The following is a 27191-nucleotide window of genomic DNA, read 5'->3' as shown; positions in this document are numbered from 1 at the left end:
ATGCAAACCTATAGTCAGCAAACAGATCTTTGCAAAGCTTGATGCCCTTATTGTACCATTCCTTAAACACTGAATCATATAAAGAAGGTTGAAAGAGATGGTTAGAGACGATAGGACTGGAAAGAGAAAAGCCCAGAAGACTGCTGTGCTTTCTGAACTGAGCCCATACTCTCAAGGTATGCATAATAACTGAATTATTGATAGATTTAATTGAGGAGATGGGGAGTGCAGATCCAAGGAGTGCAGCGACAGAGAGATTTTTGACAGAGTTTATCTCCATTTCCACACAGAAAGGGCCGATTAGGTTGGTTATGAAAATATGCCTAAAGATGTTTTGCTGCCCAGTAGTAAAAACGAAAATTAAGTAGAGCCATGTCACCGTCTCTTTTAGATCTTTGAAGAAGGGATTTATTCACTCTTGGATGCTAACCTTTCCAAAGGTAAGAAGATATAATTGAATCTTAAGCACCAAAGTAAGATTTGGGAATAAAAACAGGTACAGACTGAAAAATATATAAAAAATTAAAAAGAAAACTAATGGCATTAATGCGGCCCACCAGGAAAATGGACAGTGGTGACCATTGCCCCAAGTCCTTTTTTGTTTGGTTCAACAACTTAATAAATAATATAAATAAAAAGTTTATATTTCCTTGTAATTGTAATACCAAGATAGGTAAACTGATTTTACACTATGTTGAATGGAAAATTGTGCATATCAGTTGTTAGTGCTGTATTATTTAGCAAAAAAAGTTCACTTTTGTGCAAATTCCATTTATATCCTAAACAAATAGCTAAATTCACTACGCAATGACAGCACATGTGGAAGGGAGGAGATTGGATTTTATATAAAAAGTAGAAGATCATCTGCATAGTGGGAAACGTTATGTTCTTCTCCCTGCCTCCAAATTCCTGGTATAAGTCTACAACTACGGAATGCAATCGCTAGTGGCTCAATGGCAAGGTTGAAAAAAGTAACGAGCTAAGAGTTCCCCGCTGATGGCTGAATGGTTGAGACTGCTGTATGGAGTTAATTATGTGCCAAAATTTAACAACCAAACACAATCTGCTTTGCAAAGAAAAAAATCAACTCACAAATGCGCCCAACGTATTTTCTCACAAATGCAATGGAGCAACTTCCTCTTCCAAAACAGCAGATGGCGCTATCGGTCAATTTACACTATTCTCCTGAGACCTCACACAACGTGTTTATATGGTTTACCCTTATGTCCCAGAGGAATATGAGCGGGGAACAGTTTTGAGGTGTCTATTATATATCCAGACAGCCAGACATATTAATAATTCACTATCTTTAGGATAGAGCCCTGTAGGGGAATACAGTTATATCAAACCACAGTTGCATTTTAATTAACTATTGAAGGCTGAAAGAACTGCCATTGGCTTTTTATATGCATAACGGACGTATGCCATTTGTCAGAACTGAGACAATAGGTCTTGAATATAATAATTTAACCCACGTGATAAAACTTGGACCAAAATTGAATTTTTCTAAAGCCCAAAATAAATACTCCCATTCAACACGATTGTCTTTTCAGCATCCAAAGAAGTGGTGACAGACTTTTTAAAACACTTTATACTTTAAATGGATTTTTTCCATTTAAAATCGGATGTAAAGTACTTTTCCCTGGCCATTCTATGGACTAACTAAGATGAGAAAATGCTTAGCTCCTTACCTGCACCACACTTCAAACTGGATTCCTCCTCCATTGCTGAAACCCTGACTGGCCAGAGAGCTGAGCAACAGTCTCTGCACTGGAATACCAGGAGCTGCCACTAGCACGTGTGTCTTACAGTGGCCAAAAACCAAATCAGGTATGCACAATGTAGTAGCAGTACAATATGACTTCAGATGAACATCTAAGTAAGAAAAAATAAACTTGTTTTTCAAAAAAATTCCTTTTTAAAATAAAGCTAGTACAAAGTTAATACACACCCGATTCCAAGAAAGTTGGGACACTGTACAAATTGTGAATAAAAAGTTTAGGAATAGAATGTTGTCCTATTCTTTACAAGCTTATAGTCATTCAACTGCCTTAGGTCTTCTTTGTCGCATCTTCCTCTTTATGATGCGCTAATTTTTTTTCGATGGCTGAAAGATCTGGACTGCAGGCTGGCCATTTTAGTACCCGGATCCTTTTCCTACGCAGCTATGAAGTTGTAATTAATGCAATATGTGGTCTGGCATTGTCATGTTGGAAAATGCAAGTCCTTTCCTGAAGGAGATGACTTCTGGATGGGAGCCTATGTTGTTCTAGAATTTAAATATACCTTTCAGCATTGATGGTGCCTTTCCAGATGCAAACACATAGTGCCAGAAACAACAGAACTCCTGTTGAGAATAATTAATTCTTCACTTAGCATTGGGTATGTTCCAAAATCTTTTAAATTTGCAGTTATTAAAACGATAATTAAGTCTGTCCTCGACCCCTGTTAGCCTTCCAATTACAGGCCGATATCAAACCTCCCCTTTATCTCTAAGATTCTGGAAAAGATAGTAGCAGAGCAGCTATGCTCATATCTACATAGAAATAGCATACATGAACTGTATCAGTCAGGATCTAGGCCTCATCACAGCACAGAGACAGCGCTCATTAAGGTAGTAAATGATCTATTGGCCTCTGATCAGGGTTGTGTAACTATGCTTGTATTACTCGACCTCAGTGCAGCTTTTGACACCATTGATCATAGTGTTCTTCTTCACGGATTAGAAAATGAAGTAGGAATCAAGGGAACAGCACTCCTATTTGACTGATCGTTATCAGTATGTAGATTTAAATGGTAATTATTCTGCATGTTCTCTAGTGGAGTTTGATGTTCCACAGGGTTCAGTTTTGGGTCCACTGCTTTTTTCCCTTTACACACTTCCTTTGGTCAACATAATCCGTAAGCATGGTATTAGTTTTCATTTTTAAGCTGACGACACACAGTTCTATGTTTCAGCAAAACCAGATGAGAAAAAACAGCTCGCTAAAGTTGAGCAATGTGTATAGGATATAAAAGACTGGATGCTAATTAACTACTTCTGCTTAATCCTGATAAGACTGAAGTTCTAGTCATAGGACTGCATGCAGCTTGAAGCAAGATTTTAAATCACACTGTAACTTTAGATGGCCTTTCAATTCTATCTAGTGGAACAGTAAGAGATCTCTCCAACTAGGCACATAAAAAAGCCTTAGTTGGTTCAGAATGCTAGTGAGAGTCCTCACTAGAACCAGAAGATACGAGCACATCACCCGTCTTATCTTCATTTTAAATTTAAAGATTTTAAAATACCACTTTTGAAATATAAAGCATTAAATGGTCTCGCGCTGCAGTATCTGAGTGAACTGAAGGTGTCTTACAATCCGTCACGCCTACTTCGATCATAGGATGCAGGCTGCTTGTCAGTACCGCATATTATTAAAACTACAGCAGGGGGCAAAGATTTTTTTAACAAACTTTTATTAAATAGCCCTCCAAATAGTGTTCAGGACTCAGTCTTAGTGTTTAAATCTAGGCTAAAAACCTATTTATTTAATCAAGTATTTTTGTAAATAGATTTGCCTTAGGTAAAGGAGCAGATTTGGGGGACTCATGGACGTAGAGTATTATGGTAAACTGGTACGTTTAGATGCTGTCTTCCCCACTCTCATTAATCACTCAGGCGTCCGGTGTCTGGGGACAGTTTTACTCTACCATGAAGACGGGTCTGGCCTTGACTGATGTTGACAGCTGTTTCTTTGAGGACTTGATTTGACTGCAGTTGCTCGATAGTTCAGGACTGGAAATTCCTACGAGTCTATCTGAACCTCAAATAACTACCTGGACTCCATATTAACATCAATTAACATCAACTGTTATAGGTGAACTGTCTGCCACCTAACACACAGTATGAATGCAGATCAATTCCTGCTCTCTGTTTCACCCAAATGAAGAAGTGTTCCCTATTGAGTCCGGTTCCTCTGAAGGTTTCTTCGCATTGCCGTCTCAGAGTTTTTCCTTGCCACTGTCGGCCACTTTCCTGTTTTCTGGAAGTAGTCCTGAGCCCATGTTGTGATTTCCATTACACTAGCATTCCTCTATGTGATGCAGTGCCGTCTAAGAGTCCGAAGATCACCCAGTATGGTCTTCCGGCCTTAACCCTTACGCACAGAGATTGTTCCAGATTCCCTAAATCCCCCGAGAGGCTCTTCTTATACCTAATCATGTTGCCAATTAACCTAATAAGTTGCAAATTGGTCCTCCAGCTGGTTCTTATATGTACATTTAACTTTTCTGGCCTCTTATTGCTACCTTTCCCAACTTTTTTGCAATGTGTAGCTCTCATGAAATCCAAAATGAGCCAATATTTGGCATGACATTTGGCATCAACATTTGTTATCTATATTCTATTCTGAATTGAATATTGAAATTTGAAACTTCCACTTCATTGCATTCTGTTTTTATTCACAATTTGTAGAGTGTTTCCAAAAAAACAAGCTTAAATGCCATTGAGTCCTACTTAGTAAGATGTAATGAAACTTCTACAAGCTGGTATTCAGAGTAGAATACATTAGAATGCTTTAGAACTGACAAAACAATGCTTACGGCTTTCCACGATATGTGGGTCGACGTCCTGCCAGGCCTCTTCCTGAGTGGGAAATGAGTACTGGATAAAACAATCTGCTTCTCCCCAGATAGTAGATTGTAGTGGAGTTAATCCCTTCACTCCCTCAATCCGCACTACAAACAAATGCTCATTCATATCCTGGGTGGAAAGAGAATTCACCTGTACAAAGAAAAATTATTAAATGATTAGTATCATAGTTCTCAATGTAATGACTTTGGGCCCAGTAATCCATGACTTATGTTTCAAGGTTATCAAAGGTTATCAGTCAAAGCTTTGGAAATATCTGACCATAGAAGGTTTTTCTGACTTTCACTATTTTAGTATTTTTTGTACTATATTAATGAAGACATTTAACACCATGTAGAATTATTTGGTGTTCAAAAAGTGTTATAGAATATTGAATACTTAACAATATTCTTGGTAAACCCTTGCACAGGCTCCATCTATTTTTAGACTATTTTTTTTTATTTTTAGACTAAGAATTATTTTTTAAATAGGCCATGCACAGATAAAATTACCTGTTTTGGGGAAAGGGTACACTTTAGGAGCAATATTATGAAATGGATATTTAGCTTTTTGTACACATTCAGATTGGTGTACATTCTGCATTAAAGAATACAGAAGAAAAACTTTTACATTTATGTTAATTTATGTCCTTTCTTATGTTTTTCCTTTTTTGTGTCTGAAAAATGGGTGGAAAGGCTTAAAATGGGTGACAAATTTTGACTGGCTAAGAAAATAGACTTGTAAAACAGTCAAACAAAAACAAATTAAATAGCTAGAATGCACGAGTTCTATTTCAGCTGGAAAATTAAGAGACACTTTTGTGTTTAAACTTGTTTTTAAAAAGAAATATGTAAGTGGCTTTAATATTTATATTTAAAATTAAGGTCATAGCTGTAGCAGCCATTTCTTCATCAATGGAAGTGTATTTCAATACAAGTTTGAATTTGAGCAAACACTGCATAAAATCAGTAATGCTGAATCGTGTCATGTCAAGACCAATACATAATTTTTCGTGCACTGGTATGGACATTAATCATTAGGGCCTTTATCATGTTTTCTTTTACTCTACCTAGGATTAGACTGTGATTAAAAAAACAGACCTTTATGTCTTCCATGGGTCTGTGGTCAAGGAAGTGAACTGGTCTGGACAGCTGAGACACTGAGCTCAGTTCCTTGTCTCTAATGCGCTGCAGAGTTGTAATCTGCTGGGACGTGCCCATAGCCAAAAATACCCTCAGACTCCCACGTGTTTCACCAGTGAAAATATCCACTACAGGCTTATAGCTGTCCACTGCCACCACTGGATACTGTGCTTGCAAAAGTAACTGGCAAATTTTGGGGTCTCTGTTAGAAAGGAAAAAAACCAAAAAACAAACAGAATATTACAATGAACTAGAAAACAATAACAACTAACAGTACAAAACTGAGAAAGAAAAAAAAGTTGTTTCAAAGCAGCTTTACAAAATCAAAAGAAAGTTAGAAAAAAATTATTATCAGTATCCAGTATTCCTTATCCAAAACAATGGACAAATGACTCCTCCAGGACAAACAGACAAGAATAATTCCAAAACAGCCCTATTCACATGGGATTAGTATTATCTGGGGACCTCTAGTCATTTGTGATAATAGCGGAGGCTTTGTGATCTATGATCTTATTCCCTTGCAAATTGGCCATGTCTATAATTTGCAAAGTTAAAATTGGCCTTCAAATGGCCTACCATATTTCGCCAAACACTGCAATCCTGTGATATTAGTCCCGTGTGAATCAGCATGTCTGTAATTTGGTAGAGTAGTATATAATTTTTTCAAGGTTTTTGTTTTTCTGTGCACCTTTTTATCCATCTTTAATGAAATATGGAGGCTGTGTTGGAGTACTTTAAAAGTATTTTGGGTGCTGGGTACTATAGCTATAAACCATACAACAATATGTTCAGAAAGAGAAAACTGAAAGCAATCAGAAGAGCGAAAGCAAAAAGAATGATTACATGGCGATGAATGACATATATAACAGCATGCGGTAAGGAACACTTTTGACTCTCTTGGCACAATGCTCTCTAGAACATTCTTTGTTTTTGTTTATTGTCTGAGTGTTTGGATTCTCTAACCCAACTAAACAAGAAAAGAACTGCTTAACATCCAGCAGTTCATTCCAGGCAACTTTTCTCCAGTTTTTACCAACACGGAAATCTTATAATCCTTAACAAAGCTATCGGGGGGTTGGGACAAAAGGCGGCAGAGTTTGCTTCTAGACAAATGAAGGTTGGTGTATAGATGTCACAGTGCAAAATAAATACTGGAGGCCAAACCTGAAATCATTGTTCATAAACTGTAAACACTTTTATTCACTGCAAGAACTTTTATTCTTATATAACCTGTATAATCTGTGCAATATTTAACCAATGCTCTTGGGCCATGCCACTTTTCAAGTGCAATATCTGATAACTGTCTAATTTGTGTAATACGTTTTTTATTTTTTCCTACCAGGTGCAATATCTGTATATTGAATTATGTTTAGTTTGCAAATAGGTATTTGAAAATGTTGTATAGAATGCAATATGGTACTTTGTACCTCCCCCCCCCCCCACACCCAGTCTAAATTATTACTCTTTTACGTTCCTCCTAAAAAACAACTGTAAGCAACTGTAACCATGAATAAGCAATTTCCCTCGAGGATTTTATTTATGGCTCATAGAAGGCCAATTCAGAATAGGTCAATGTTTTCTGGGATGTTTTTTCCTGTGTGTTTTGGGTCATATACTGTTGGAGGACCCACTGAAACAAATTTCAGTCTTGCTTTTAAATGATTCAAATTCAAGAGTGATGCAATCTAACACTGAGGTATTTTGACCTTGGAGTTCACCTCTAATATCTTTGGAAGCTGTTCTGAACTTGATGTTCAATTTGTCATCAATGTTCCTCTTGCGACCATGTCCAGGGAGATTGGCTACAGTCCTGTGGACCTTAAACTCCTGAATAATATGTCTGTAAAGATTCTCAGTCACTGAGGTGAGATTATCTGGAAATTGAGTCATGTCAACTGGACAACTTTTTAGTTTAGTAGAAACGTCCAAATAGCTTCTTTAGTCTAAAGTGAATTGGAAAGTTGCTTGTATTTATGTCCTCCAAGGTCAAAGGGTCCTCCCCTATCTGAAATGGCTTGTTATGTGAACAACAGAGAAGGTGAGAATAGGAGAAAAGGTTGTTAGAGAGTAGAGGGGATAGAGCTGTTGGGAAGATAATAGAGAGAGATTATAAAGAGTTGTTATGGTGTAATGACAGAGTAAGGGGAGTCCCAAGAAAGAGTAAGGGGAGAAAGAGTAAGGGGGGTCCCAAGAAAGGGCGGCATAAAATACAGAAGACAGGTTAAGAACTGTTCCAGTTGGCATGACTCAACTTCCAGATTCTGAATAATATGTGCAACTGTGGTCACAGGAACATCAAGCTGCTTAGAGATGATCTTGTACCTTGTACCTACAAGCTGCCTTTAGATTTAATATGTTTGTCCATCATTTTTTTCTTAGCTCCTAATATCGCTCTCTCCTCAGCTTTCTGTGGTCCATGCTTAGCACAGAGACTACTTTACACCCTTCAAATAGGCACTGAGTGATTACAAGTTTAAAGACACATGAATTACAGGACACAATTTAGTTTAACTTGTCCCTATACGGCCAATCCGTACACACGAAGTACGATCATATTTTGTGAAACGATGATGTCATCACATCACGTGTCGGCTGCGTCACACGTAACAGCAACAACGATAATGGCGGACTACATGATTGTGTTCGTGTTGCTACAAAGCCTACTAGCTTTATTACAGCAAAATCTATTGCTTCTATGCAACTGTTATGAGCAACAAGCGATAATGGACAACACCATCTTGGTTCGTATACAGCGCGCAAGGTTATGCGCATGCTTAAAGTCTTCTTCTCCGTGTATAGTGTATCTCTATGGCAGAATTACAGCGCCACATACTGGTCTGGCATATATACTACACCGTTTTCAGTGGTTTCGTGTGTACGCAGATATTTCTTGAGACAACGCCGGGTTCACGAAAAAAAATTATCGGATAGGGAACGCACCGGCTTCGTGTGGACGGAGTCTAAATCCCTGTCCGCTTTCCCCGCACTGCCATCATGTGGCCCAAAACCATAACCCTTCCTAAGGAAATGTATCTCATCTGAAGTGTTGTCTCTACACCTTTAATTCGCGTGGCATCCTGGATGCCATTTTGTCTCAAAGCTGTAAGCTATTTCCGTGATTGACCTGGATTGACCACGTTCTACTCGTATCTGCGGAAATTTATAACTCGAATGTTCATAAGCCAAAGACTACCTGTAGTCTTTTTTATTTCTTTGTCAGTTTTAAGTTATTTCAGCGACCACTGTTTTTTTTTTCTTTCTTAAAACATATAATAATAAATTTGAGGCCAACCTGAATGACATATAAAACTGGTGTAGAGGTAGTTTAACCAGCCCAAGGAGTTTATCATTATGTCCAGAGATTGTTCTCAGCCAAACCTCTATGACCATCACATTATTCCTCATCCTCTTTAATAGCCTGGAAGTAAGAGGTACCGGTGCCACCTGCCGAAAACACACAAATACATCAGAAAACTGGCACACCATCTTAATTTTACAATTAATTATTGTCTGATCTTTTTTTTTTTTTTTTTTTACAAAATACAGACTCTACCTCAGCACACTTACTTGAACCAAGCAGAATGTTGGGTGTGTCTGACCCCAGCTGACCATAGACCGAGTCATATCTTCAGATCCAAAGAGCCTACAATTTAAGTAGACATTGGGCTGCAAAGGGGCACAAATGAAATCTTTTCCATCTGGCACCATGAGCAGAGTGTGGAACAATATCTCATTCTCTTCCTCATCTGTCTGTTGAGCATGTTGATGCGGAAAGATTTTGGGTCGCTGTGGTAAAAAAGACAAGGCCTCTGGCATTAGGATGTTTGGGAAGGAATTAACTGCCTGGGGTGAGTTCTCTCTCTGGTGAGCACTGTTATCAACTTGTAAAAAATCTGAGGCATCTCCATCATCTTGCTGTCCAATAGATATGTCTGCCTTCAGTCGAGAGGTCCCTGCATTAGTTGCTGTTTTCCCTAATCTTCTTTTGGAAGTGATTTCTTTCTTGTTTGCAGCCAGTTTAAATGAGACCTTCAAAAGCATAAAAAAAAGTTTGGACCATATAAAGTGCAAACAGTTTAACAAGTATACATACTGGCTAAACAGACCTACAGATGCAACTTCAACAATAACCTTGATTTAGCATACTTGAGCATACCTAAGGTTGTGAAAATTACAGGCAGTTAGGGTAAGGGTTAAACTGCCGACTTATGAATGAGCTCTGTTGGTAAGTCTGATTTGTTCTTAAGTTAGACAAAGTAAGTCTTATACACCTATGACACGAATCCACTTGACTAAATCTTTCCCCACTATGAGGACCAATCATGTGGCCAAAAACCATAATAGCGCCTAAGGAAATGTAATAGTGTTGTCTCTGCGCCTTTAAATTGCAAGAGGAATCAAGACGCCATTTTGTCTTAGAGCTGTTTTTCACTGTATTGGACTGAAAACTCTGTTTTGCTGAGAAATTTTTAAATTGAGAATTATTCACCATCAGGACAGCTTTACAGGTCATTTACATCCATTTCCAAAAATTTGCTTCCGAACTGATACATTATAATCGGTGGGGCCGATTCATTTATCTCGCACCCCACACACTTACAATATCCCGAACAAACTTTAGACATTTTATATATTCATTTACAAATTAAAAACATTGTATTTAATTGTAAATATCGGTTTCTGGTACACTGCACTGTGTAACTTTTTTTTTTTTATACAATACACCTGACTTTCGTTTAAACCGCAATTGGACCAAAATTCGTAATCATAATGTTCCTAAGTCGGGGACTACCTGTACCATAAGTAAACATTAGTAATTTTTTTAACACCAAACTGCAGTTTTACACTGTGACAAACTCCTGGACAAATCCTCTAAAACAAATGATAGAATTTATTACCTTAAGTGGTCCAATATCCTGATTAAAGAGGTCTCTGTTAAACTGTTGAACAGGAAGTGACACGGTGACACTTAGCTGATCACTCTGAATCAAAGTGCGCAAGGGAAATACTGCCGTCCCTACTGGCACAGGCTAAAAAATAAAGAGGGAGACACCTTAAATATTTAACCAATTGACTATTTATTCCACAAACATTGAAAGATTGCAGAAAGGAATATTTACTTTCTTTTGATGAGCCTTCCTCAAGTAAACTGTAAAGGTAAGGTTTGTGTCCCACCATTGCTTGATAGTGAGGCTACTGAAATGCACTGCAAAAACACTCTGATGTTGAAATTTCACCACTGAAAAAAACAAACAAACAAACAAAATCCTTATCTGAACCGTTTTATCCCACTCCACTCTGATAGCAACTTAATAAATAGAAAAAACACTCACCTCCACCTTCAACTTTATTGGAGACAACTCGTGCAACCTCAACTGGGATAGCCTTCTCACTAAGATTATTAGCAGATGATAACGGGAACAGGTATTCCACAAAATATGAACTAGAAAATAGATGCAATGAAATATTGGTTAATGTTTACAAGCATGATTATTTTTTAATCACTACACACATCATTAAGAAAATGTCCTTTGGGCAATACCATTTCTTAGTTGTCAGAGATAGAGGTGGTTTTCCCTTTTCTGAATGCTTCTTTGGTATATTAAGGGTATTTTCTGTGGGGACTGATAACTGAATGACTATAACTCTAGCTAAACTGATGCTTCTAAGAAGTAATATCCTATCCATGCTTAGCCCGAGGAATGAATTCTTGCATCCTCCCTGTGGTGTGATATCCAAATCTGGCCTTTAAAAGATGAAAAGAAAATTATTAGTATGTCATGTTTGGGGGAGGAAAAATAAAACAATAAAATAATAATAGTAATAATAATAATAATAACAATAATAATAATAACATTTACCACAGAGCATTTTGCTAACTGACACAGTAAATGCGTGTTATGTAAATATTTACCTGGCATTTTTTTTCAAGCTTTTTTCTTGCTCATGTTCATCCTCCTCTACACCCAAACAACCATCCATTATCTAAAGCACATAAAACAAGTCCTGAATTAAAATGGAGATTGTACATAGATAGTACACCACAGCATCACAGATCCTCCAGCATACTTCCTAGTGGGCATGACGTGCTTTTCCACATACTCACCTTTTGTTTCACGCCAGACCCACTTAGAGCTTTTTGGCAACAAACAGTCTATCTTAGTCTCATCTAACCCCAGCACACGGTCCCACTTGAAGTCCCAGTACCACTAAGCAAACCTTAGACACTACTCAGATTTTTTTTTTACCTCTCTTACCTGTGCGTGGTGGCAAGATAAACTTGGGTCCTAATCCAGCCTTGTTTGTCACCGTTCCAGTTATTTTAAAACTTCTTAATTATTCCTCTAACTGTAGATATGGGCAATTTCTAGATACATTGAATAACTTAAAAAATTACAGTAAAAAAAAATTCTTTAATTACATTTATTTTATCAGAATTGCTAGAGCGCCAATAATTGCGGAACAGGTGATTTTATAAAAAACAATATATATTTTAGTCAGTTTTTTATTTATTTACAAATGGTTAGATTTTTTTAATTTTGAGATTATGCCTCTGCAATAAAAATTAAATATAAAAAAAATAATAACTGCCAATAACTGTGGAGGGCGTTGCATACTGTATGTAAAACTAGACCAAAACGTAAGACTTTGATTTATCTCATTTAAATTGATTTGGCTGGCGCTTTTATACAGTAAATAGCAATTACCAACTCTGACAGCATACAAATTAGCAGGCAACTTGGTCCTCCTGGGATTTAAACTAATAACCTTCTGATCACCAGCCCCAATGCCTTGCCCACTGCCCACACAGAACTTACTGAAGGTTTGTAGAACAAGCTCTCCAGTAGACTTTGGTCATATTGGGGATCACTCAGCTCACTGTCCATAAGAACACTGCTGCAGCCAGAGAAAGAGCCTGGAAGAGAACCTTCTCTGTCCCACGGCACAAGAACAGATCCATTAACACTGAAAAAATGTTTACAACAGACCTACTGTTTGTACAGTGTTCACATTATTTATATATGACATCAAATTAAAAGACTTTGACATGTCTTACCACTAACCCACAACCAAAACTGAAAAACTACTGCAAATAGGACAGATTATACCTTACAGTATTCCAGTATTTTTTAACCTTGTTACTATTTAACCATGTGTCATTACATAATCACTAAACCAGGTTTGTCTGTAGAAATCAAAGAAGGGTATGCACACTTACACGTATCCTCAAACAATAAAAGGAGCATACAAATATATTTAGAAAAAAAGATCTGAATATAAGAAATCAATTATTCTCATTCCAGCAAAATAAAAGATTTTTATGCTCTACATTATTAAAGTAGTTGAATGAGTATGATCCCATCTGAATACCAAAATAATTTTTAGGAAAGTGTTAGTAATGGTACATAATATTCACATAGTATTGCAAACTTTTTTTTTAGTCCTATAGTTATGATAACAGTCATAGTTTATAAATGTCACTGCACATTTCATGCATATTTTAAACTTAGTAAGGTTTTAAAGCAAGTTTTCCATTTTTTTCTTAACAAAAGATACTAAGATGCTCTATTGGTTTGAGATCTGGTGACTGTGGGGGCCATTTTAGTACAGTGAACTCATTGTCATGTACAAGAAACCAATTTGAAATGAATGCAAATTGTAGCCTCTTTTTCCTATTTGTAGTAGAGATGAGTGGTACCCGGTGGGGTCTTCTGCTGTTGTAGCCCATCCACCTCAAGGTTGTGGTGTTGTGGCTTCACAAATGCTTTGCTGCATACCACGGTTGTAACGAGTGGTTATTTCAGTCAAAGTTGCCTTTTTTATCAGCTTGAATCAGTCAGCCCATTTTTCTCTGACCTCTAGCATCAACAAGGCATTTTTGCCCACAGGACTGCCACAAACTGGAAAGGAAATGGTTGTGCGTAAAAATCCCAGTAACTGAGCAGATTGTGAAATACTCAGACCGGCCCATCTGGCACCGACAACCATGCCACGCTCAAAATTGCTTAAGTCACCTTTCTTTCCCATTCTGACATTCAGTTTGGAGTTCAGGAGATTGTCTTGACCAGGACCACACCCCTAAATGCATTGAAGCAACTGCTATGTAATTGGTTGACTAGATAATTGCATTAATGAGAAATTGAACAGGTGTTCCTAATAATCCTTTAGGCGAGTGTATATAGTCATGAGAAAAAGTTTTGAGAATGACAAATATTAGTTCTCACAAAGTTTTCTGCTAAACTGCTTTTAGATCTTTGTTTCAGTTGTTTCTGTGATGTACTAAAATATAATTACAAGCACTTCATACGTTTCAAAGGCTTTTATCGACAATTACATGACATTTTTGACAAGAGTTAGCATTGCAGTGTTGGCCCTTCTTTTTCAAGACCTCTGCAATTCGACTGGGCATGCTCTCAATCAACTTCTGGGCCAAATCCTGACTGATAGCAAACCATTCTTTCATCTTTCATAATCACTTCTTGGAGTTTGTCAGAATTAGTGGGTTTTTGTTTGTCCACCCGCCTCTTAAGGATTGACCACAAGTTCTTAATGGGATTAAGATCTGGGGAGTTTCCAGGCCATAGACCCAAAATTTCAACGTTTTGGTCCCCAAGCCACTTAGTTATCACTTTTGCCTTATGGCACGGTGCTCCATCGTGCTGGAAAATGCATTGTTCTTTACCAAACTGTTGTTGAATTGTTGGAAGAAGTTGCTGTTGGAGGGTGTTTTGGTACCCTTCTTTATTCATGGCTGTGTTTTTGGGCAAAATTGTGAGTGAGCCCACTCCCTTGGATGAGAAGCAACCCCACACATAAATGGTCCCAGGATGCTTTACTGTTGGCATGACACAGGACTGGTGGTAGCGCTCACCTTTACTTCTCCGGACAAGCCTTTTTCCAAAAGCCACAAAACAATCGTAAAGAGGCTTCATCGGAGAATATGACTTTACCCCAGTCCTCAGCATTCCATTCACCATACTTTATGCAGAAGATCAATCTGTTCCTGATGTTTTTTTTTGGAGAGAATAAATAATAGAGAATAAAAGGGCATAAAGCTCCCGTTTCACCACATCCCAAAGATGCTCTATTGGGTTGAAATCTGGTGACTGTTACGGCCATTTTAGTACAGTGAACTCATTGTCATGTTCAAGAAACCAATTCGAAATGATTCGAGCTTTGTGACATGATGCATTATCCTGCTGGAAGCAGCCATCAAAGGATGGGTACATGGCGGTCATAAAGGGATGGACATTGTCAGAAACACTGCTCAGGTAGCCTGTGGCATTTAAACGATGCCCAATTGGCACTAAGGGGCCTAAAGTGTGCCAAGAAAAATTCCCCCACACCAATACACCACCACCACCAGCCTGCACAGTGGTAACAAGGCATGATGGATCCATGTTCTCATTCTGTTTACCAGTGTTGTTTTTTTATCAACGATGACGATGACGAAATCATTTCGTTGACCCCACTTTTTTTCATGGCGATACGAGACAGTGAAGAGATAAACACTGCTCTTTGATGACTAAAACAAGACGAGACTTGTGTGAATTTTCGTTGACGAGACGAGAATGGACGAAAATGTTAGTGGGTGGTCTGTCAGACATTTAAAATGCATGACATTTCTGCTTATTGTGCGTGCCAATTAAAACCTCAAAAGTATCTGTTGCTGCATTCTATTCTTGTTTGGTTACACCCATCACCACGCATGCAGCGCACAACGTGCTCAACACGTCACACTGTTGTCACTCATCACAGACAATGGACCACAATGGCGGCAGTTTCAAAACAGGGGCTTGGTGGTCGCAAACGTAGAGACGACATATGGGTGTATTTTAAATATAACCCAGCAGATAATAAAACAGAGTGTATTGTGAAGAAAGACGGTGACAAATGTGGCCACAAAGGAGGGCAAAAAATACGACCAACCTTAAGCGGCACCTGAAGGCTCACCACAAGGATATTTTTTCAAAGGTAAGTTACAAGTGCTGTTAACATATCGTATAGCCTACGTAACGTTACAATGTTACTCGACAATCGGCTCGTGATAAATTTCATAGTAAGCTTATAAATTAGTAAGTTTTCTACATACTCCTGCCGCAAATGGGCTGCTAACTTCAGGCTGAAGTTAGCTTTTGTTACGCTAAAGTCAGTTCATTGTGTGTTTGTTACTTTAGCAACATGTTTAGCCATGTTTACATTTAGTGACGGTGTGGTCATCTCTTTGTGTGTCTATGTTCTGTCAGCATGTAACTTGATATGTTAAACAGGTCGAGTTATTGTTATAAGTAGAGTCTGCTAGCTTCAGTCTAAAAGCCAAAAGTGACGATCTACAGCCCTAACCATGACCTGTGCGCTCACAGTAAAGTTAGACACACACACACACACACACACACACACACACACACACACACACACACAGTACAGATACGTTATAATTTGGCTGCTGCTCAGAATGAAAGATCAGAAAGCTTTAGTACAGGGTCAGTTAATAAGCTATGTATTTTTGTTTTGCTTGTTTGAGACTTAAGAGAGAGATGGAGAGTTAAGACCATTCTATTTTCTTAACAAGGTAGTATTTTGAGTATTTCTCATAGTATTTTTAGTATTTTTATGGTATACCTACATTTAATTGTTTTGTATTCACCTGTAAACCTTTACAGGACGTGTGCGTTGTATACAGAGATAGAATGGGGTTGTATGATGTCTGTTTTTACAAATAATATGCATCTTAATTGCACTGGCAGACAAGGCCATGTTGAGCATATGTGTTCCTCATCCATCACTTATATTTTGGGCATGTGTATGTTCATTGTACTTTAGCAAATTCTGAGAAATAAAGCCACAATTGCTAAAGTAGAATGTTTTTGTTTTTGGCTTTTTTGGAGTAATGAACATTGATTTCACTGTTACCACTTTATCTGTGTGTAATGCACAATTATTAGATCAGAAACCATTCCTTTATTATTGTAATTATTGGTGAAAATAGCTGATCTGCAAGCTCACAATGTGTTGAACTTATAGATCTGGTGCTATTTTCACAACTTATGTGTGACACTGCCCAGCAGCAATCTCCAATACATATTGACCTAAATTAATTGGTTAAAAGACTATACTTCTTTTTTTCCTTTTTTTGACTAAACCTGGACTAAAACTATCACATATAAAAGTGACTAAAATTTGACTAAAACTAATAAGCATTTTAGTTCAAAAGACTAAGACTAAGACTAAATCTAAGATGGTTGTCAAAAACAACACTGCTGTTTACGCCAAATACTGACTCTTCTATTTCAATGTCTCAACAGAAATCCAGACTTATCAGAACAGGCAACATTTTTCCAGTTTTTAACCGTCCAATTTTGGTGAGCTCGTGCAAATTGTAGCCTCTTTTTCCTATTTGTAGTGGAGATGAGTGGTACCCGGTGGGGTCTTCTGCTGTTGTAGCCCATCCGCCTCAAGGTTGTGCGTGTTGTGGCTTCACAAATGCTTTGCTGCATACCTCGGTTGTAACGAGTGGTTATTTCAGTCAAACTTGCTCTTCTATCAGCATGAATCAGTCGGTACATTCTCTTCTGACCTCTAGCATCAACAAGGCATTTTCGCCCACAGGACTGCAGCATACTGGATGTTTTTCCCTTTTCACTCCATTATTTGTAAACCCTAGAAATGGTTGTGCGTAAAAATCCTAGTAACTGAGTAGACTGTGAAATACTCAGACCGGCCCGTCTGGCACCAACAACCATGCTCAAAATTGCTTAAATCACCTTTCTTTCCCATTCTGACATTCAGTTTGGAGTTCAGGAGATTGTCTTGACCAGGACCACACCCCTAAATGCAGTGAAGCAACTGCCATGTAATTGGTTGATTAGATAATTGCATTAATGAGAAATTGAACAGGAGTTCCTAATAATCCTTTAGGTGAGTGTATATATAATTTTTTTGTGTACTGCATCTAACTTGCTGTAAAACCCCACGTATAGAAGAAACCCAGGAGCACTTGAGTTTAAAATATACATGAAATGTGCAGTGACATTTACATATAAATGTATTTTTTAGTTAAAAATTAAAATTTATATAGGATAAAAATTACATCTTTATTACCTCCCCAGAATCTGCTCCAAAGCTGTGTCATGAGGGTCTGGCTTGAGGAGTTCACGGTCCTGAGTGGGATGATGAATATCTGAGTAGAGGATATCCTCCATCAGCTGCCCTGATGATGGAACTGGGGGCCTTGGAAAAAAATACTCATAGTAATCTAAAAAACAGTAGCTACAGTCTGTGTGTACTGCATAATTATTGCCACCCATCAAAAAAAAAAAAATCACAGAAACTATGTGAATAATCACTAAAATTAACTAAATTACATTTTCTTCAAAACCATGCTCATTCACAGCATCAGCGTGTTTAATCAAAAAAGGGTTTTGCAACCAGACCAAAGCAATTGATATCCACTGTTTAATATGGTGTTTGATAATTGATGCTTGGGGCTGACCAGTGTTGCTCATATAAAGTATGACTGAATGCCAAATGCCTAAATGTAAATGTAAATTAAGAAAAAAAAAAAAAAAAAGACAAGTCAAACAAATGTCCTGTATTACATGGAAGATCCCAGTGTATGGCTCACAAAATAATAACTGTAAGGGTGCCATTAATTTTCAAACATCTTTATACTCTGTATTTTGTGAGCTCAAAAACTGAGTTATTTACTTTATTTACTTAATTATTTTGTCAACAATACTGGAGGGCATTTTATATTAAAAGTTTTTTAAAGAAGACACAAAAAACGTACAGCAAAGGATGGGTTCCGGTATTATCTGTTGGTAAATGCAGGGGCGTGTCCTTTAGACCTATGTCAGAATCAATATCAGCCTGCAACGCAGACACCACCATGGCATTTCTAAGCTTGCTACCCCGCTCAAGAAGAACTAGGAGGGAACAAAACAGTGGTCATTACATTAATTAAATTGGAAAAGCCCATAATTGAAATTTTATCCAAATGCAAAAGACTGTAATATGAAGAAAAATCTTGCTTTTTAACTGTACCAGTAAGAACGTCCACTGATGCTGAGGTAATGCAGGCATTTGGTTCATCAGCTTTCTGTAATTTCGTATTTACAGAAGCGCCTATTTTAGCATGAGATTTTCTGCTCGCTTGAAAGTATGAATGTTCCTTTTCTCTAAAAAATAAAACAATAGTTTAAATAATTTATTCAAGAAATGCAATTACTTTTATTAAATTAAAATGAAAAAAAAAAAGGTTTATTATTTAAGCTCAAACATTATTCAAACTTAAAAATAAAATGAAAACACACATTGGTTTGCCTCCAGAATCTGATTCATTTCCACTGATTTTTGAACCAAAATGGGATGAAGATGGCAGCAGCATGTTTTGGTCAGAAATGTATCTCGGTGCGGAAACTGCTGTGTCAATGCTCATGTCTACAGTTGGCACTGAGCTGCTGCTGTCATTGGTTTCTGTAAGGGGCTCTAAAGCCAGTGTGGCCTATTGTAGGACAACAGAGTAAAAACATTTTTTTAATGTATATGATCACATCATAGAAATCATAATCTGCAGATGTAGGCCACAAAGCTCTTAAGGATATTGCCATGCATTGTTAGTAAAAGAAGGATACATTATACAGCCAAAAGTATGTAGATAACTGACCCATACACCCATGTTACATCCCGTGACGTAAAAGGATGGTGATTGGGTGAAGATAATTGTGTTGCTTGTCTCTCTTGCTCTTTCTTTCTCTATTGCCACGCAGCGCTTCAAATCATCAGCAGCTGAGTCTAATTAGGAGCGTGGAACAGGCAGTGTATAAGACGACAGCAAAGCAGAGACCAGTGTGAGATCCCCTTCACTTATCCCAACCAGCGTTTTGTAGTGACAACAATGTGTAGATTGTAAACAAGTGGTGTATATAAGAAGTGATAAACTAAACTGAAAGTTTAAACGTAAACCCGTGTAAGGAGACGGGAGCCTATTTATTTTGGGTTTTTACCCCCTTTCAGTTTTCTCCTGTTTTTTTGTTAGTCAAAAGAGAGGTAAGAGAATTGTCTTTTATTTGCTTTCTTTTGGGTAGGTAAATTATATTGTTTTAAACCCTTTTGGAAGATTTGGTTTTGTTTATTATTTTGGCATTTTCCCTCTCCTGACGAATTGGGTTATTGTTTTTTTTTTGTTTATTAATAAATGTATATAATAATTACCCGGCCTGTCTAAGCCAACAAAAAATAAAAACACTTCATGCTTGAATTTAAATCGTGTGTTAAGTGGTGTTAATTTAAATAGTGGTGAAGTTGTTTTGGGATAAGAGAAAGGTGATTTCTCCGCGTTTAATTTCGCCCGTTTGTGCTCACGGGCCATATTAATTTTTTATTTTTATCTTTATTTTCGTTAGCAAAAATAATATTGTTGCTTCCTCCCCAACCCCTAGACTGGGATAGGAATGTAACAAACTGGGGGCTCTTCTTTGCGTTCTGTATTTTATTTTTACATTTTCTCCGTCTTTCAACATTTAATTAATTACTGTGGTAATTTCAATTTGAATCAAAAAAATATATTTATATTCGTAAGCAAAGCAACTTTGCTGATTATAAATTAATTTGACTCACAATCTTGCCACAAACTTGGAAGCACACAATTGTCTAGTAGGTCTTTGTATGATATAACATTAAGATTTTTATTTAGTAAACCTAAGAGGAGTAAAAGCTCTTCAAGCATATCAATGCCGCTGTGCACAACAAACATGCAAATTCTGTCCCCATGAAGAAATGGTTTGCCGAGGCAGGTGTAGAAGAATCAAATGATCTTCACGAGACCTGATCATAACCTCACCAAATACCTTTAGGATGAAATGAAAAACTAATGGTGCCAGTCCTCCCTGACTAGTGCATGGACCTCCCTAATGCTCATACAGCTACAGGAAAATTAAAACAAATTACCACTGCCATTTTCTAAGATCGAATGGAAAGCCTTTCCAGAAAACTAGAGACCCATAGATTTGTAAAGGGTGTAATGGTCAGGTACCCCTATACTTTTTGCCCATATAGTCAATGCAGCAGTGGTTGTCTAAATTGAACTTTTTATATTACTCACCTGTAGCTCACCAAGTTTTTCAGACACAGATGACACAAGGGGAAAAGACCCACTAATAGAATAAGTCAGAGACAATTCAGCAATGCCAAGTATTTGAACTTGTGCTATGGGTAAGTGATCAGGCTTTATAAGAACATCCAGAACCAGTAAGCCCATATCTGTGAAGGACATAAAAATAATGCACATGAAAAGACAAAACTTAAAAAGTAGAAAAAAACTAGAAGCACACTAAAGATAGAAAGCATAATGTATAACAGCAATAAACTTTTTTATGTCTAATCAGGACTGGCTTAATGATGCAATATTTTAAAGGTCCTGACTTTACTCACAACATTGTCTAAAATGTATAGTGTGGCATCCTTAATATAACATCTCGTTAATCATTACTGTCATTGAAAAAAATATGAAAGATTTGAAGACTGTTGACATTACCTGTTAAATATGAAGTAAACTGCTTCAGGCCACATCGAACTGGAAACCTGGTTGTGGACTTCACATCTAGGGATCCATGCCTGGGACAAAACACAGTGCCTCCAGTTGTTTCACCCCACCATCGTAATCGGATAAGAGTGTGTGAAGGAGGCTTGGCTATTGTCCACAGCACTCTGCTTACTGTGACTCTAAGGAAACATCGCACATGACCCTCCACAAGAGGAGGAATACTTGTCGAAGGGGACACAAAACTGAAAACTGGCAAAAAAAAAAAAACGTCTTCAGTTTTAGAGAGAAAAAAAAGCAATAGCACTGACAGGTTTGTTTTATATGCAAATCATATGTTTTATTCTGTTTAGTGATGTTTTACTCATGCATCTTTCTGGTAAACTCTTAATAATGTTGACACAAATTGGAAAAAAATTAAGATCTGATAGCACTTCATGATTATTGTGTCTTGTTTTATTCGTTTGCTTTGTAAACACTTATATAAACACTTTTATTATACGAATACTTTTAAAAATGCTACGTAATATTAGAGATGGGGGGACTAATTCAATGATGTGTACTGTGGGAACACAAGTTTTATATTGCCTGTATTGAAGTCTGTAGTGCCACATAGACTTTAAAACCCTTTTTAAAAAAATAAAATTTACATTTACACTACCGTTCAAAAGTTTGGGGTCACTTTCTAACTCCATGATCGTTTCTGATTTTTATTTCTTTTTACATTGTAAAGGAATGCTGAAGGCGTACAAAAAATGCATTAATCTCCTTTGAACAGTTGATATTGAGATGTTTCTGCTACTTATGCTCTGTAAAGACTTCATAACACCTCTAATCTGAGGTGCTGTTAATTGGTCATTTTTCAGGTGGATAACTCTAAATTCAAATTCAAATTCAAATTTTATTTGTCACATACACCATCATACAGAGTACAATATGCAGTGAAATGATTTTGTGCGACCACAGAGTCGCGACGGCAGCCACCTAACCGGCGCCATCATAGAAGATAAGAAATAGATACATTAGGATAACGAGGGTAAAAAATCCCCTCTCAGACTGTCCTTCGAAAAGGGCAGTGTGCAATCAGGGGTATAAAAATAACTCAGCAACAAGCACATAAAAACATGTAAACACAAGACATAAACATTGCAACGATTAGGGTACAGGGGATAGGAAATGTCCAATGTAGGCAAACAGCTCCAGTCCCTGCAGCTAAAAAGCGCTGGTCCCGATTCCGCCTGCCCACACTGAAGGGAATAAGCACACGAAGGCGTTGGATATGGGGAAGGTAGAGTGTCTATCTGTAGCTGTTATGTGTGTGCGTAAGTGCGTGCGTATCAGTTTGTAAGCCTGTAACATCCCATAATAATCTGCGCCAGGTGTCCTTAAAGGGGGAGGGAGTAGGATTCCAGAGCGTCTCGTTATCTTGGTCTTCGGGGAGTTTGTTATGACTCCAGCCACGGCCTTAAATGCAGTAGCTGGAAAGAAAAAAGGGGCAGCCGAAAAAGAAAATCATATTTTCCAGGTTTCGAACAATATCTGCCAATTTCACAGATATTTAATGTCCATCACTGGTCTGCAGGTCTGTCCAAATCACGTTGCATAGCTGCTAGTCTCTCCAAGATGTTATCCAATTTGCGGTCCAAAACCACAGTCTGATTACCGACAGCTCTCGTCACCACTATTTCCCAGCCAGCCAGTCTCTTGGGGTTGAGACTGACTGCTTTTAAGATTTTTCGATATCCAAGTATCCCACTTAATCCAATCAGCAGAATCCCAGTTATCAGAGTTCCGAATAGGTAGATATCTTCAACATCCTCCAGAGACAGTGCGGCCAGGCACACAATGCGCCACTTCTCCCAACTGTCCATCGTGTATCCAGCAGCAAACGTCCCAGCAGGACAAGTAGGTTCCCCAGAACCCACATTTCTCATCAAGAAAATCGTGTCAATTGCATTCAGAGACCAGTTGATCAAATCCATATTCCTTTTTAATTTTCAAGAGCAAGACGAGGAGAGTCTCTGAATAGTATTCACAAGACAGACAAGAGAAGCAAGCGGGGAGAGATAAGGGAGGGAGAGCAGATGCGACCGCCTTCGTCAAGAGCCGAGAGGGAAATGAACTTCTCGTCTGCGGCAGAGGTAAGTTTTGGTCTCGTCCTCTTGGGATGGCCTTCGTGAGAGCCAGTTTCATTGTGGTGCTTGATGGATTTTCCAAATGCACTTGACAATACTGTTCTTGCAAGAACTATTACAGAAAGGCTGACCTCTGTGTCTTAAAATAACAACTAACTGTTGTTTTTGTTGTTGTTACGTAATTACCTAATTCCGTATGTGTTATTTTATAGTTTTAAAATTCCCAGTATTGTTGTAGAATGTAAAAAATATATCACTAAACAAAAACAAAGAAATTTGCAAGTGATCCCAAACTTTTGAACGGTAGTGTATATATTATAGCTTCATTACATGTAAAGTGAAATATTTCAATCCTTTTTAGTTTTATTTCAATGACTGCAACGTCAGTATCTTAAAATATTAATTATTTCAGAATATTACTTAAGATCAATTGTAAAATGGATTTACAATACAGCTTAATACTTATTCAGTGCTCCTTTACCACAAATTACTGCATCAATTACATTGGCATGGCATGGAGGCGGGATCAGCCTGTGGCACTGTGGAGGTATTATCGAAGACCGGGTTGCAATAAGCAGCCTTCATCATCGTATTGATTTGATAACAGCATTCATTGTCTGGATTGGTGTTTCTCATCTCCTTTATCACGTTAGCCCATATATTTGCTATGGGGTTCAAGTCAGTCGACTTGGCAACAATGTAATATCATGGTCAGCACACCAGTTAGTGGTAGTTTTGGCACGGGGGGAGGTGCTAAATCTTACTGGAAAAGAAAATCAATAGGAACTCCAAAATTCTTGTCAGATTCTTGTCAGATTTTAGAGCATGAAGTGTCTGCTGGTTAACATTATACTTAATGAATTCAGTGGAAGAAGTCAATTATCATCTTCTGGACAACCGTCAAAGTCAGCAGTCCCTATGTGTGAACTGAACTAGACTGAGAGATTCATACACAGTATTTTTATGAATAGTAATTTACTCAATCACAATTTTAAAATTAATATTTTGAAATAATGGATATTTAATATTTATGATCCGTAGCCATAATAAACAAAATGAAAAAAAAAAAAAATTTACATTTAGGCATTTGGCAGACGCTCTTATCCAGAGCGACTTACTTTTTTTTTAAATCTCATTACACATCCGCGCAGTTGAGAGTTAAGGGCCTTGCTCAAGGGCCCAACAGTGGCAACTTGGTGGTTGTGGGATTTGAACATAAGATCTTCCAAACCGTAGTCCAATGCCTTTGATTTCATGTTACACAAATCAACAAATCTAGAATATATGAGCATTTTACTTTTAATATACTAAAATTACAACAAAAAAAATCTTTTTAAAATCATTACATTAGTTTGCCTTTGAGGTGGTAAAATGGGCATTCCCCTATAATTCTACAGGTGGTGTGTTCTAAACTATTAACACATTAATATGCATATTGGTATTGGCAATTTCTTTAAGATCTTTTCAGATTTTGTTACAATTCTACAGGACACAGCATATAATTCGCAATTCATATTCCCATTTCACATGGTGGCAATGAAAAATGTTCACAGTTCTATGCTCGCTACAAAATTAATCCTAATTTTGCATTGAACAAGATCACATATTGCTTGTATATCTAGTGCATTTTCATTTATCCTTTTGCATTTACAGCAAATAGTAACCAAAGTCAACAAAGCTGCTATTTTGAGCACAGCATAGGAAAAACAATTACTTGATTTATTTTGTTATTTATAATCTAGAGAAAGATTTTTAAGTTTGCATAAAATGCATGGATAAAAATTGTATAACTATTTCCCATTCTAAAATGTCCAGCTGTCAAAACTATTGCTATTTACTTCGCTGTATTCTTTTATTTAAAAATACGTATTTACATTGTAGCATTGCTATTGCCAATTCTTTTTTTATTCGCATTGACCAGCTGGCAAAGCTAAATCTACTGTACGGCTTAGCCTTACAGGAGTTTTAATCGGGGTCGCTATCCAGTTGACTATTAGCTAAAGTTAGAATGCACAACAGTGCTTTGATTCATATAAAATGTAGTTAGAGTTGCTTCGGAACAGGGAAGCATTTAAGATTCAGTTTAAGTATCAGGATAGCTCAGGGATTAACGATGAACTGTTAACAGAGCTCAACGGCTCATTTATCCCTGCGCCGTTGTAGCAACAGGAAAATTTTGATTTAACCTACCTTTGTTTCTTTTACCTCCAAAATTTGCGGAGTTTATCCTTTTTTTCTTCATCTTGTAAACTTGTAAAACTTTAAATGTTGGTTATGATAGTCCTTTCTACAAGTTTTGTTTACATAATGAAAAACTCAGCAACGAAATACAACTACCGCTTTCTACTTCTTCTACTGTCGGCGCGGAAACAATGTCGACTCTTTCCTTAGCGCCACCTAGAGGAAGACGTTAGTGATGGTCAAATGAAGCCTCATGGGAGAAGCACCTGTCTGGAGACAGGGGACAGGGGTAGCTGCAGATCGGAGTAATGGGCGTGTCGAAAGTATGGGGCGTGCAGAAAGCTCTTCATGATTGGTTGCACAAGTTGCCTGTTTAAAGGCTAATATTAAACGCTATTTTCTTTCTAATGCGTTTAAGTAATGCAGCCAACATAATCCTCCATATTAAAATTCCATTTCTTTCCTGTAAAATATCAACATTAAAATTATTCCTTTCTAAACATTCTACTGCTAATATCAACATTAAAATTCTAAACATTCTACTGCTAATATCAACGTTAAAATAATTCCTTTCTAAACATTCTACTGCGTTGCCACGGGTTACTGACGTCATCCTCGCGTTTGACTTATGGTCGTGACTAAAAGGGATATACAGCTCCGACCGGAAACTAACAATGAAATGAATTGTTATACCTATTGTATCATTTTTCACGTCTAAAACTAATCCTTTCTGTAATACAAAAAGTTTTATTGTTGTATAGTGAGAGAAAAAAAAACCTTAGATTGATGTGCGCATGCCCAATAGAGCTCGAGCTGTATTCCTTATAGCCTTAACTGTATCAAACCTATAATCAAAATCAAATTACAATTATTTAAAAGAATATAGTACCACAAGCTGCTCATAATTTTTTTATGTAATTTTTATATTTTTGGAATACTATTAACTTTGTATTGGTTAAACAAGACCAAAAAAACTTACAGAATTAGTCATTCAGAATGTTTTGAACTGACAGTTGTTTTTCTGTAGTTTTACTAAAACTGCACAAAAACTAAAAACATTCTTGTTTATACCATTTTTATACTTTTTTATATTGCTCTTTAAAATGTCACTTTAATCAACTAAAATAAGTACACTTGCACTATTCGTATTGCACTGTTCCATTTTTCACCATATCAGCCTTCTGTGTTGTAAATTGTCCCTTTTTGCAGAACAGTAACTCAGTTATCTTACCTATGTTGTTCTCCAAGTTCTCCAGTGTTATTCAAGTTTTTTCAGTGTTATTTGTAACAAGGGTTGAGAAAAACATAATTTCAATTCTCTATATGTATGCACTGTACATGTAGCAGAATTGACAATGATGTTGACTGTGACATTGCCTGATAAGGACAAATATGGTTCATTAAACACCACAATAAAGAGGAGGAGAAGTACAGTTTAGTAACCTTTGAAGTGGCACTTATTTAGTAAACAGACACAAATTTAGCCAATAAAACATTTTATTTAGAGGCAGAGCTGCTCTGTTTAAGAGTGTACTCCACCCAACCTATACACTTAATCTGCTCATTCATTCATTTATTTA

General features: G+C 37.2%; 1 protein-coding gene across 4 annotated transcripts in view; it reads right to left on the bottom strand.

The window, feature by feature from the left end:
- c2cd3 (C2 domain containing 3 centriole elongation regulator) overlaps positions 1 to 25772 on the bottom strand; it is a 50364-nt gene extending 24592 nt beyond the window's left edge. The window contains exons 1-18 of one of the 4 annotated variants that reach the window (XM_053507309.1): positions 25621 to 25772; positions 21290 to 21547; positions 20858 to 21015; positions 19068 to 19258; positions 18799 to 18932; positions 18545 to 18680; positions 17857 to 17985; positions 12573 to 12720; positions 11669 to 11739; positions 11297 to 11500; positions 11088 to 11197; positions 10875 to 10993; positions 10653 to 10784; positions 9322 to 9783; positions 9047 to 9198; positions 5713 to 5956; positions 4585 to 4765; positions 1692 to 1875 (exon numbers count right to left, since the gene is read on the bottom strand). In XM_053507309.1, coding sequence (XP_053363284.1) covers positions 1692 to 1875; positions 4585 to 4765; positions 5713 to 5956; positions 9047 to 9198; positions 9322 to 9783; positions 10653 to 10784; positions 10875 to 10993; positions 11088 to 11197; positions 11297 to 11500; positions 11669 to 11739; positions 12573 to 12720; positions 17857 to 17985; positions 18545 to 18680; positions 18799 to 18932; positions 19068 to 19258; positions 20858 to 21015; positions 21290 to 21547; positions 25621 to 25672 — 3065 coding nt within the window. In that variant the 5' untranslated portion in view covers positions 25673 to 25772. Of the gene's footprint in view, positions 1 to 1691; positions 1876 to 4584; positions 4766 to 5712; positions 5957 to 9046; positions 9199 to 9321; positions 9784 to 10652; positions 10785 to 10874; positions 10994 to 11087; positions 11198 to 11296; positions 11501 to 11668; positions 11740 to 12572; positions 12721 to 17856; positions 17986 to 18544; positions 18681 to 18798; positions 18933 to 19067; positions 19259 to 19420; positions 19549 to 20857; positions 21016 to 21289; positions 21548 to 25620 lie in introns of those variants that run through there. The other 3 variants (XM_053507310.1, XM_053507311.1, XM_053507312.1) reach the window with 3 other exon arrangements.
- Positions 25773 to 27191: the final 1419 nt, after the last annotated feature.

This window comes from Clarias gariepinus, chromosome 11 (assembly GCF_024256425.1).
Source record: "Clarias gariepinus isolate MV-2021 ecotype Netherlands chromosome 11, CGAR_prim_01v2, whole genome shotgun sequence".
Classification (NCBI taxonomy): Eukaryota; Metazoa; Chordata; class Actinopteri; order Siluriformes; family Clariidae; genus Clarias; species Clarias gariepinus.
This window is presented reverse-complemented; position numbering and strand designations above follow the sequence as displayed.